This window comes from Dipteris shenzhenensis, chromosome 22 (genome assembly GCF_047967505.1).
Source record: "Dipteris shenzhenensis isolate YYH24624 ecotype China chromosome 22, Dip_SZ_1.0, whole genome shotgun sequence".
Lineage (NCBI taxonomy): Eukaryota > Viridiplantae > Streptophyta > Polypodiopsida > Gleicheniales > Dipteridaceae > Dipteris > Dipteris shenzhenensis.
In genome coordinates this window covers 52,029,218-52,042,295 of record NC_141617.1, presented here as the reverse complement: position 1 = coordinate 52,042,295, position 13,078 = coordinate 52,029,218, and the positions used below count along the sequence as shown (strand labels likewise).

At 49.9% G+C, this 13,078-nt stretch overlaps 1 protein-coding gene across 3 annotated transcripts in view; it reads left to right on the top strand.

Moving 5' to 3' along the window:
- LOC147888267 (uncharacterized) overlaps positions 1–13,078 on the top strand; it is a 112,355-nt gene that overhangs the window by 81,810 nt on the left and 17,467 nt on the right. For all 3 annotated transcript variants that reach the window (XR_015543108.1, XM_087393500.1, XM_087393499.1), the window contains exon 11: positions 5,574–5,628. Coding sequence is in view for 2 of the 3 variants with exons in the window: in XM_087393500.1 (XP_087249626.1) it covers positions 5,574–5,628 (55 nt within the window). In the remaining variant the exon portion in view is untranslated. The remainder of the gene's footprint in view (positions 1–5,573; positions 5,629–13,078) is intronic.

Sequence of the window (13,078 nt, the reverse complement as noted above, 5' to 3'; positions counted from 1 at the left end):
TGATGTTTTTTTCTTTAGCTGCTGGACATGAATGTCACAGCAGAAGAGAAGGGGTTGCTAGAGATGTGTGGATAAAAATGGAAAAATATTTTTCACTTGTTGCATGTTGTTGGGTGAGTGCATAGCTATGTATATAGCTAGTTGGTTGTGGAAATGAGCTCTGGGTAGCCTCATGATGGACTCCACACTGATGACATATTGTCTTGAGATGGAAGACACTTCTACAGGGACTCTGGGAGATAATGAAGTGCAGTGTGGTTGCAACAGGCAATCCAAAGCAGTGTGACGGGGTTTTGTTGTGGGATGACATGTACTCTTCATAGTTGTGTGATAGTCTGTGGGGAACTGAGTATTACATGCTGGTTAGCAGGATATGTGGAGTGCCTAAGGTTGGAGTATAGGCACTAATTGCCTTGGTATAATTTGAAGGAAAGAGTGGGAGAGTGGTGAAAAAGTAAAAGCTGACGTGGCTATAATCAAAAAAGTATCCATGCAGGTGGCTACGTGAGGACGAGGCGAGGAGGTTCTAGATGGCGAGGTGGCGACTGCAAGTAGCAGGCTACAAGGAGAGGGGGGCTCGTAGCGTCGAGGGGGTCGCAATTGCAAGGTGGGAGACTCTTGGAGGAGAAGCGTCGCCAATATACAAGCTGGAGAACAGGAGAAGCAGGGAGCTTCTGAGATAGGGGGGGTCTCTACAATGGAAGCGGGGGAATAGCAACTGCATGGATCGGGAAGTGTTTTGGCTAAGGGGGCCGTGGCTCTTGCTGAGGGAATCTAAAACGACGAGAGGTCATGAGCTCTGTGTGTTCTGTGTGTAGAAGAGCAGCATCAATGGCTCGTCGATCCTACGGGAAGAGTAGTTGATAGCGCAGGCTGGGAGCTTTTGGAATCGAAGGAGCTTGACGACTACGCAGGTCTAGTGATTCATGGAGGATAGCGGAGGTCATGTATAAGCAGGAGGACTTTGCGAGCTCAGAAGAAGGCGCTGGAGTACCTTGATTGATAGAGAAAGCTGCTGGAAGGAAGAAGACGATGGTGGGCACATAAGCTTCTTGGCTGGCTGAGAACATGGGAAGGATGGCGCAAGGAGACCGTGAGTTGCTGGTTGTAGATGGGCGTCTCAACTACGAAAGACAGAGTATCTTGGTGGATTAAGAGGTTGACGATTGCATTGACGTGGAGTTTCCGGACTTGGCTGGGGAACACACATAACTAAGAGAACGATACGCTAAGAGGGAGAGAGGACGAGCACACAAGCTTGGGTTTGAAGTGGAGAACCGTGAGCTGATGGAGGAGCCAACTATCGGTGGCAAGGTGATGGCGCATGCAAAGTATATGGGCAGGGAGTTACTCAGCCGGTGTGTCTATTGCGTACCATGAAGTTTCTAAATGGAGGAAGCTACGCATGAGCTCTTTGGGTTTCTGAGAAGCAAAAGGACCAGTCAGAGCAAGAGAAGCCATAGCCTCGATCATGATTTTGAATTTTGAGAGAAGAAGAGGACTACTATAGGAACACCTTAGTAGGATTTTGGAAGAGGTCGTCTTTTTCTTGATGGAATTGCATGAAGAAGGTGCCAGGAGAGTTGTAAAGAGAGCATGGGCTTGCATTAGTTGTGGGTTGAAGGCAGAGAGGCATTGCCAGGCAGTATATCAAGATCTCCAAGGGTGGCGAGCTATGATACGGGAGCGTAGTGCATGTCAGATTTCCTTTAGTCCATAAGGAACTTGTGGATGGTTGTCCGATGAGTTGTGGGATTGGATGCATTATGTCTTTGTATGCTTTGTGAGCTTGAACTCAATCAGTAGGAGTTTGTGTTGGGCTGTGTATTCCTCTGGTTTTTTTTAAAGAGTTGTGTGGCTTCCCGAAGAAATGTAACCAGAGTCTGAGTTGTGTCCGGAAGTGTAGAGATAAGGATGTTGAATGAATGCCTCTTGTCTTGTGATTGTGTTGTTCGGGTGTTTTGAACGTGGATGAGTGTGGCTGTGAAGGCGGGTTAGGCTCTACTACTTTTGTCCATCCAACGGCTAGACTCTCTTTGGCCGGAAGAGCGCTGGTACTCAACTAGGTTCTACTAGCGACTATGTGGTACGTTGCGTCATGTTGGTGCTTTCATGCTGACTCGATCCGTCAGGTGAGGAGATTGCTCCGGAACTTCGTGTGGAGTGGTGGTGATGGTTCTGAGGACACTAGGGCCAGGGTTTCATGGGATACTATCATTTTACCTGCCTTGCAGGGAGGACTTGGAGTTCTTGATCCTGAGATGCAGAGATGAGCCCTTTTAGTCAAACTTCTTGTTAGAGGTTTGACTCCAGGAGATCAGCCGTGGAAGCAATTCCTACTGCATGGGATTCACCAGTGCATCCCCAGAGCAGCAGGCCAGTGGGCAGGTAGAGTCAGTTGGATCTTCCTGACGGACCAGCATTCTCAGCCTTCCTCACCACTAGTGAAGAGGCTTATTCAGATATGGAATCATTTTCGACAGCACCTCATCAGAGCAGTTCCCTCCTCCAGAGAGGAAATTGCCCGACAGCCACTATATCATAACCCCCTGGTTCGGTATCAGGGATCTTCCCCTGGTATAGAACTTAGGACTCCTTTGGCCAGATGGCATGCTCAGGGGGTTGTGACAGTCGGAGATTGGTTTAGGGGAGGTGTGGAGATGTCAGAGGAGGTGATCAGAGATAGACACGGGCCACTTGGACAGATTGCTGCCACCAGATTACTGATCATGAGAGCTATTCCTCAGAGGTGGAGGGATATGCTTATAGATCCAGACTATGTTCATCCCATCTCTACTTGGTCAGGTTGTTTTACTGAGTCTGGGCTATGCATTGGAGTTCGTTTAGGACCGGCACCATTTACTTATTTTGAGACGGATTCCTCTCACAGATTGTATCCCACTCAGCCCCTGGATCGACAGGAGCTCCTTTGGCAGAGAGTCAGGGTCATTGGCTGCCTGGGTAAGGAATGGGCCACAGATCCATCCAGGTTGACCATTGCAGAGGATCCTAGATGGAGACTTTGGATTTTTTAGGGTCGACCTCTTGCGGAGCTCGACTGGGACCCAGGTGAGTGGGCGTGGCCTGCTCCGGTGGCAGACGCTCGTCCTCTTCCTTTTTTCTAGTACTCGACGAGGGCAGGTTACAGGCTTCAGCAGAGAGACTCTCATCACCTACCATCTGCCTCACAGCATTGGCACGCACAGGGACTTACTGGAGAGCTCTTGCAGAGCTACTGGACTCACTTTTGGGGCATCAATAGAGCCAGGAAAGTCTCCTACTTTCTTTGGCTCACTATTCATAGGGGTATACCTGTGGGTACTTGGCTTCAGGAGATGGGTAGACCCTCCTTGTGTATGCGTTGTCAGCTTGCAGAGGAATCTAGTAAGCATTGTTTATGGAGCTGCCCCAGCTCTAGAGTGGTATGGACAGGTATCTTCAGGTTGTTCTCATATGTTACATCCGAGTCCTTTCTGATGACATGGGGCGCTGCCCTTTGGGGGAGAGGATCTGGAGCCTTTGCCCTCTATGAGTCAGAGCCAGGAGACCACGGTTTCTTCATGCAGTGTCGCCAGAGACGGGGTCCCACAGATGTTAGCATCATGGAGCTGCAGGACTTACTTTTGGTACCAGTATCAGCTCAGGATTCCAGGCCTACTTCACCTGCAGGTTCAGCTTGGGAGGTGATTTCTAGCATTACCCTATGGCGGATATGGTGTTCGCGATGTTCTTTTGTCCTTGGGGGTCATTTATGCACGGAGGCTGACATTCTTGCTTCCATTTGGGCGGAGATTATCTTCACTCTTAGGAGTCAGTGGGAGCGGTGTACAGGCACCTCTTTGGCAGCTCGTGGGAGACTTTTATCCTTCATGAGGACATGGGACTGCTCATTATTTTTTCATTTGACCCCTTTTGGGATGTCGTGGCATTTTAGACCACCACCATGGCTTTTTTGCCACATTGTTGAGGCTAGGGATAGAGTACTTTCTCTCCCACCTATTGTATGATTCGTTTTGAATGGAATATATCACTTTCTTGTTAAAAAAAAAGAATTTCATTATTTGATTTGGCCAGTTCTTGGAAAGGAAGGGAAGCCAATAGCTCAACATAGACAGTAGAATGGGATAAGGAAGGCTTAGGTGGAAGGATTGGGGACTGAGTAGAGGACATGAAGTTGAAGGAGGGGCGGGGAGTCTAGCAAGCACGGAGGAGAAGAGATTCTTTAAAAATAAAATAAAATACTTCTCTTAAGTAGGAAAGAAACTCCAAGAGCAAAGCTCATGGGAGAAATACATCATGCAAAGTATGAGAAATGAAACACCCTAAGAGGGCAAAATCACGCTCATGTAAGAGAGCTAGAAGTTTGCGGCTGAAAGTACCATCTCAACCCTACGGAGGACTCCGAGAAAAACGAGGAGCCACCCCACTCCCTAAGGAAAATAGTCTTCTTGGGAGAAACCGAGTGAGAAGACCCTGCCCCTGCATGCTCAGCTAAATGGCCGTCAAGGGGTATACAATATTTGTCCAAATACCGGCCAATGTGTGTGAAGGGTTGACCATCCAATGCCTTTGTACATGTGGATCTCCAAATATGCTAGGCTGAAGTGCTCGCTAGAATCTCCCAAGAAGTGTTCACCTAGGCATGTGCAGGTCTGTAAGGAGAACCTGGAACATCATCCTAAGAGCTAGACTAACCAAATGTTATTGAACTGAAAGAGCCGAAGAAGAGTCATGAGTCTAGTTGTCTTGGGATGCTTCCCATCCTTGTCTCTCCTATTTCCCCACATGGTGGAAAGTGTTCTCCTTCCTTGCCTGCAAAGCCAGCTGCTAGCCATCGTGGGGTCTAGCTCCTAGTAATCTCTAGGCTGGCTGGTTTCTTCCTGGATGGATCTTGTGGCCCCTCTCTTGTGGTGCGATGGGAAAAATCCTATTCAAGGATCTTGGCCTTTTCTGCTTCATGGGTCAACTTCCTCCTTAATGGCTCCCTATTCTCAATGATTTTATGGCTCTGGTAGTCTCCTTTCCTCACCGTTCACTTTATATCTTCATCTTGCTCTTATCTCTACTTCACCCTCCTATGGTTCCAAGATCCCTGAGTGATCCAAATCCTGGACACATCTAATTCCTTGCTTGAGGGGGAATCTTCCAAGCACGTAGACCATGGTGCCTTAATTTCCCTCTAGCCAATTATGCCTGGGTTACTTCTGCTTCCACCAATGTCCTTTCCATTTGTTGGTAGCAGTTTTCCACTGTGGCCCAATCTTTCCACCAATTTAGGAGATCCAAACTTCAAGCTTGCATGCCTAATTCTTTTCCATTGAATTTATGTTGATCATTGCCTCCGCATGAGCATCATTTCCATAATCTTTTTTGTCATCGAGGCAAAGGAAAAAGCAATTTAGGATGATGTTTTGTACTGGACTATCATCAGGAGATTGCATATCATTTAACTTTCATGTTGTTTTTGTTTTTGGTTGGATAATAGCTTTAAATATGGATTTTATAGTGATGTATGCGGATGTGCAGCAGATCATCTGCTATTTAATATTTTTCTTTTTGGTTACTTGATGCAGGCTTATGTAGAAATTGCTATGCAGCACAACATAAGTCCTGTGGCACTTGCCATTGGTATGCACAATTCAAACTCACTGGCATACGTTGTTGGATGCTAGGTTGTGCACAGTATCTTTCCTCATGAAACTTATTCACATGTAAATGTTATCCTTCTTTCTTTTTTAGAAAGAGACTTCTATTAAGTACAACCAATAAAGCAAAGATAGGAAGAGCTCCTGTGATCAACAAAACATCCCAAGGATAATTACAAATGATACGGCTGAAAATGAAAGAAACGTAGCCAGTGAGGTGAATCAAATAGCAATGACGATCATGTGAGACAAATGAATTTCATACATGTGGCCTGCCCAGAGGAAAGAAGAAGAAGATGAGAGAGAAGAAGAAGAAGAAGAAGGAGAGAGAGAGAGAGAGAGAGAGAGAGAGAGAGAGAGAAAGAAAGAAAGAAATTTTATTAAAGGTCCACGGAAGGCCATACATGGCCTATGGGACACAAAATCATCCGAAAGGAAAATACATCATCAACGATGCGCCAACTAGGTGGCCTCATCATAATACCGCTAAGATGCCAAAAATGGCTACAAAAATCCTAGATACAAAATGAAATGAAATAGAGTACCAAAAATGCCTAGATACAAAATGTAAAATATGAAATATGAGGAACATCGTCTTCCCTAAGGGGTCTGTGATCCAAAGAAATGATGGAAGTCATGGCCATCGACCATGCCTCCTGCCATGAGTGTGAAGATCTGGGCAAGTGTCAAATGGGCTGCTGGCGGTGCCAAGTCTCCATGGAGCAATCTCCTCCGAAAATCTGCCATCATCCTCCGTCGTCTAGAAATAAAGCGATGGGTACGGCCTCTGTGTAAGATCATCCTGCGGTGCTGCCGGATCATGTCATATGTACATCCTCGGGGTGGAACCATCGGTGCTCTCTGGCAAGATGGGCTATCTCTGTGCTCATGGTCCTGCGCCTCGTCCTGCTCCTCATGAATAACCAGGTCTCTGGCAGGGATGCGACGGTGCTCTCTGAGGAATCTCTCTCTGTATCTGGTGATCTCCCTGATGAACAACGCTAAGCAATACTGATCCTCATACTCCATAATCCGAGAGAGAGGTCCAAATCCGTGCCCAAATAAACAGTGAAATCTGCCACGGATCTCATAATATAAAGGGCATCTGCAAACAAAGTGCTCCTCAGTCTCCACCTCCCCCATAGTGCAACAAGGGCATATCCTAGTCTCTCGCCTGGGTCTATGTCCGGTAGCTGTACGACGCATCCTGCCGGCCTCAACGTCTAATCTGTGGGAAGATACCCTGAGTTGGCCCAAGGCAATCCTAAGTGAGTGCGACATATGAACGCCAATATATCCTGGGGATATGATGAAGCCATCCTCTGAAATCCTGAGAAAATGGTCACGATATGTGGCCATCTTCGTAGGAAGCTCCGTGGGATGAACCCAAGTGCGAAACGTGTGTAGCTGCAACAAATCTGCCCTGATAACCTGGCTGAGCTCATGTCGAGTGAGAGGGAGGCGAGGGGCATCTATGCTGTATCGAAATGGTGGCAGCCTATCCATATCCAAGCCCAGCGAGGTGAGCCATGTGGAGAGTGTGTGGTACCAACAAAAAGTATGACCTCTCTCCGCTAACATCTGCGAGGATGTCAGTGCTAGCCACGGTAATCGTGCTCTGCCTGCTGCTGAGTCTCCGAGCGCCCTGATCCTATGCAAGTATGTAACTGACTGAAATGCTGCATCTAGCGCTAGGGGTGTAGCTCCGAACTCTGCGAACGTAATCTGATGCGGTACCGTGGGCTTCGCTCTGATCAATCTGGAGAACATGATGATCTGTAACCTCTCTACTCGTCTCCAATCTGCAACACTGAGATCTCCTGCCCAAAAGGGGCTAGCATACATGACTGCAGGTCTCACCAGCGTATCGAAAAGTAAGGACTTCGTGTCGGGATGCTGAAAATGTGACTGTGCACACTGCCTCTCGAGAAGAGCCAAGGCGGCATACCCTCTACTGATCCTATCTCGTGCTGCATGCGTCATGGTGAAGACTGGACCTCTAAATGTGGCACCCAAATATGTATACTCCCTGACTAGCTCCACCTCCTGCCCATCAAATGTGAAAGAGAACTCGCCTCTCCTATAAACCTGGTATGACGTGTTGAAGACCATGACTTTGGTCTTCCCAAGGTTTACAGACAACCCTCTGTCCTGACAAAAGCTGTGGAGTGCATGGAGATGTGCCTGTAAACCCTGCTGGGAGGAAGAAATAAGAACCACGTCATCTGCATAGAGGAGAATCGGTATCGTGGATCCTGCCAGTAAAGAACCTGTACCACCCATCGTCTGTATGTACATCTCTAACTCATCGATATAGAGACCAAAGAGTGTCGGAGACAAAGGACACCCCTGCTTCACCCCTATCGTACTGCGTACTTCCCCCGACAGCCCCGCCCGTGTCCTGACTCTACCTGTGACTCTCTCATACAAGGCCATGATCGCCCATTGAATCTCCCCATTGAATCCCAAGTCACGAAGTCGCTGGAAGAGTCTGAAACGCGGCACAGTGTCAAATGCCTTTCTGAAGTCCACGAAGCAACAATAGAGCCGTTGCTTACGTGACTTTGCCTCCTCAATCAAAGCCCTGAGTGTGAAGATATGATCTAGAGTCGAGTGCTCTGCATGAAATCCTGCGCCTGCCCTCTAGCTCTCATGCCTGTCGCCTCGGCATGGTCATTTATATGTCTTTCTAGAATGGTCGCATAAATCTTGGCCATGACATGGCCAATCATAATGGTCCTGTAGTTTGACGCCTCCAAAGGATCCCCCGACTTGTGTATGGGTACTATAGTATTTTCTAGCCAACTAGGTGGAAGACCTGTACAAATGGACTCGTTAAAAAGACGGGAGAGGACTGTAGCTAAGGCATCAATCCCATGGATTACATACTCCGCTTGCAATCCATCATGGTCCTTAGCTCTCCCAGTCTTCAAACGATGAGCTGCTGCTCGGACACTATTGGATGAGAATAAGGCAGAGGAGGTGGGTCTAGGCACATGGGATAAGTCGATCTGTGGCTGGTCTGGAATATCATATAAAGTGGAAGTATAGGCAAGCCAAACCTGCGGGTCTATAAGAGGAGTTTGAGATTTCAAGCGAAGGAATTTCTTCCAGAATTCCTTGGAATCACAGCTGAAAAGTAAACTTCTCAGCTCCTCCTCATTCCGGGCTAGAAATTGGCACTTTTTGCGTCGCACCAAACGCTTGTAACTCTTCTTGGTCTCAATGAGGAGGGGAGACTTCTCCTGTGTCTCAAGGCGAAGCTTCCTGCGGAGTTCTTTACACTCCTCATCATACCATCCATTACAAGGCACAAGACCGACTGGTGGAGGACTGGATGTGTGGCAAGTGACGGGGAAGGACTTGTGGGCTGCCGAGATGATGGAGGTATGTACAAGGTCCCACCGATCCTATGTGGAGGGTAGGGCATCAAGAAGGTGCGGACGGAGAAGACCACTCAGGTGCTGGCTATAAATATCATCAAACTGGTGGTCAAAATGAACCTCATAGTATGGCTGACGCTCATGATGTCTAGAAGGGGGGGCATGAGGAATCTGGGTAAGAAAAAAGTGCAGACGTGCATGATCGGCTGAAGGCATAAAAGGGTCGACTGTGAGGTTATGTACAAAAGGGATTAAAGTCGGGGGACCCAAGACGTAATCAATGACGCTCGTACCACCACCCGCGAAGGGAAAACATGTGGCTGTGGATGAATGCGGCCACTGTCGAAGTCCATTATAAATGACCATGCCGTGCGATGAGAGAAGCTCCAATAGGCGATGTCCCTGATCTGTCGCCTCTACCCCTCTATCTGAAGATAAGCGTGGAAAACTCTCATCTGGGGCAGCTGGAACTAAGACTGGATCCTCAGCAAAGTCCAAAATCTCTGCCTGTCTGTCTGATGTCCTCGCGTTGAAGTCTCCTAAAAGGATGACCTCTCCGCGGCGTGAGTACTCCAATACATCGGCTGACAAATCCTCAAAAGGTGACTGTCCTGGTCCATCTGAGGCATAACGAGACTGTCTCGGGGGAAAGTAGCATACTGCAATAAACAAGTCTCTCAAGGGGGGTCTCCTGATCCGTACCCAAAGATATCTGGCCCGATGGTCTCTCCTCATGACTGTGAGTATCGATCTGAGATGCTCTCTATAAAGAACTGCCACACCGCCAGATCCTCTGACTCCTCCTGATCGTCTAGTCTGCTGTCGAAAGACAGACTCCCAGGCATACCCTGTCACCTGTGGCAAGCCTCTCTCTGGGCTCTCATGGGTCTCTGTAAAGAAGACGATGTCCTGATCAAAAAAGGCCTCTCGTAAGTTGCCAGGCTGAGCTGTGAGGGAACCATTACAGTTCCAAACTGCGAAACTCAAGCTATCTGGCAGGCTACGTGTCCCATAGGCCTCGTGTCGTCAACTGTGGGCTCCAGCCGGTCTAGATCGCATAGCTCCTATCAAAAGTCTGCCCTCTCTGATCACGGCCCACTTGCCCTCACGACGGGCAACATCCCTCTGTGCAATGAGACGTCTATGCTCCTCCCACTGAAGAGCTGTAAGGTCCTCATCCATGTGAATCTGTGGATGGTCCCTCAATCTGGATCTCCTTTGTAATACTGCGAGACGGGCCTCAGCATCTCTGAATCTGATGATAAGTGGCTGGTGCTGTGCTGGATCCCGGCCCACTCGATATGCAGCTACTATGCCATGATCCTGAACTCCGAGTGTCCCAGATATGAAGTCTGTCGCCTGATCCATGGCTGATCTCGTATCTGATCGCTCAACTCCGCGGATGCGGATGTTGAGGGCCTTCTGAGCTCGCCGCTGACTCTCGGCAATAGTCTCAGAGACTGTGGTCTGCTGGGCCTGTGGGGCTCTACGCACAACGTCCACCCACTCTGAGGTCTTCTGTACCTCTGTCTGCAGTGTGGCCAACCTCTCCTCAACTGCTGCACTAGCTGGAGGAGCTACATGCAGCTGCTGGAGGCGATCATCGCATGCCACAACATGCTCCTGAATGCGTGCCTCCAGCTGCACTATGCGCTCAGCATGTGTCCGTAACTGGATGTCCCGATCAATATCTCTGGTATGAAGCTGGCGAATATGGGAGTCCTGATCAGATCTATGACTCTCAACTGTCGATAGCTGATCAGTCAGTGTGTGTATCTGTGCTGTGAGAGACTGAATCGCAGCGCCCTGAAGTCTGCAAGTCTCCATGCACTGCATAACTAAATCTCTCAAGCGCAGATTATCTGCCAGGACTGCTTCCGCTGTGGAGGGTGAAGGGGAGAGGGGGTGCAAGGATGAGGGGGTAAGAGGGTAAGAAGGTGAGTAAAGGAGGGGTGCAGAAAATGGAGGTCCTGAAGAGAGAGATCTGGTAGAAGGAAGTAGGGAGTCAGGGACGGAAGAAGAGCCTACACTAGGGGAGGAAGGGGCTGAAAGGGAGGGTCGGTGGGGAGAGGTGGGAAGAAGCTGGGTAGGGACTAGGGGAGGGGAAGAAGAGGAGGGAAGAGGCTGGGTAGGGAATAGGGAAGGGGAGGAAGAGGAAGGAAGAGGATGGGTAGGGACTAGGGGAGGGGAGGAAGAGGAAGGAAGAGGATGGGTAGGGACTAGGAGAGGGGAGGAATAAGCAAGGGAAAGGGCTAGGGAGGAATGAACAGGAGCAAGAGGAGGAGGTGAAGCTGAAGGAGGGGGAGGGGGAGGATTGAGTAGAGGAGGTGGGTAGGAAAGGGTTGGGATTGAGGCAAGGGAGGTAACCGGAAGTGATGGGGGAGATGGAAGTAAAGGAGATGGGGTCGGAGCCACAGGAGGATTGAGTAAAGTAGGTGGGTAGGAAAGGGTTGGGGTGGAGGCAAGGGAGGTCGTTGGAGGTGGTGGGGAAGGAGATGTTAAGGGTAAAGAAGAACTTGCCTCTTCGGCTCTTGTACTGCTGCCTATGCTTTTATCTTTCTCTACTTTTGCTCCTTGGAGGGCCATGGTGGAGCTCCTTGTTTGTGGCATCTCCTTACTCCTGGAAGTGCTGAATTCTCTGCTCAAAACTGCCTCTGAGGGCCATGGTGGAGCTGCTGAATTCTCTGCTCTCAAAACTGCCTCTTTTTGCTCCTTTTTCTGCTCTGTTTTCTGTTTCCTGCACTTTAAGGACACTTGCTGTAGGTCTATTCACACGGGGGGGGTGGAAGAAGAGTTTAAGACTTTCCTTAAACCCCCTTCCCGCTGAGACAGAGGGGCGGAGAGAGAGAGAGAGGCTGAGGCGGAGGGGGAGGGGCTGAGCGGGTGAGGGGCGGGCTGAGGCGGAGAGGCTGAGCGGGTGAGGGAGGGGGAGGCTGAGCGGGTGAGGGAGGGGGGACTGAGCAGGGAGAGGGGGCTGAGCGGTGAGGGGAGAGGGGGGGCTGAGCGGGTGAGGGAGGGGGCTGAGCGGGTGAGGGAGGGGGGGGGGGGCTGAGCGGTGAGGGGAGAGGGGGCTGGGCGGGTGAGGGAGAGGGGGCTGAGCGGGTGAGGGAGAGGGGGGGCTGAGCGGGTGAGGGGAGAGGGGGCTGAGCGGGTGAGGGGAGAGGGGGCTGAGCGGTGAGGGGAGAGGGGGCTGAGCGGGAGGGAGAGGGGGCTGAGCGGGTGAGGGAGGGGGGACTGAGCGGGGAGAGAGAGAAGAAGAAGAAGAAGAGAGAGAAAGTTGAACTTGCTCGAATACCCAAAGCACCTGCCTGCTTAAGGCCCTTGTTTCACTGGAAAGGCATAGAGTATATAATTTTGACAAGTGAAGTCCTGGCATTTCCTTAATAGTATGTCCATGTAAAATATTCTCACATCTTTATTGCTTCTTTGGGAAGAGGAAAACTGTAAAGCAGATGCATAGCACTAATATGTTTAGAGCTATCCATTTGAATGTTATAAAGTTGGGCTGCAACAATGCCTCGTTCCAACTTCAACAAGGGGTGATTATAAGGAAATTAGTAATTGAAAGATCTTTGCAAAGTTTCACGACCATGCCATACATACATATATGATATAAGCATTCCAATTCACAATGTCTTGACAATTATGCACACTGTGTTACCAAAAATGTGAACTTGACAAACAGCTGCTCCTCCCCGCTCCCTTGCTGCCCCCTCTCCCTCAGCCCCTCCCTCCCTCCCTCTCCCTCGCCCTCAGCCCCTACCCCTCCCTCAGCCCCTCCCTCCCTGCTCCTCCTCTCCCTCTCAGCCTGCCCCCTCCCCTCTCAGCCCGCTCCCCCTTCTCTCCTCTCCCTCTCAGCCCGCTCCCCTTCCCTGCCTCTCAGCCGCTTCCTACCCCCGCCCTCTACCCCCGCTCCCTACCTCACCCTCTACCCCACTTCCTACCCCCGCCTTCTACCCCACTCCCTACCTCACCCTCTACCCCGCTCCCTTCCCTCCGCTTCTACCCCGCCCTCTACCCCGCTCCCTTCCCTACGCCTCAGCGCCCTCT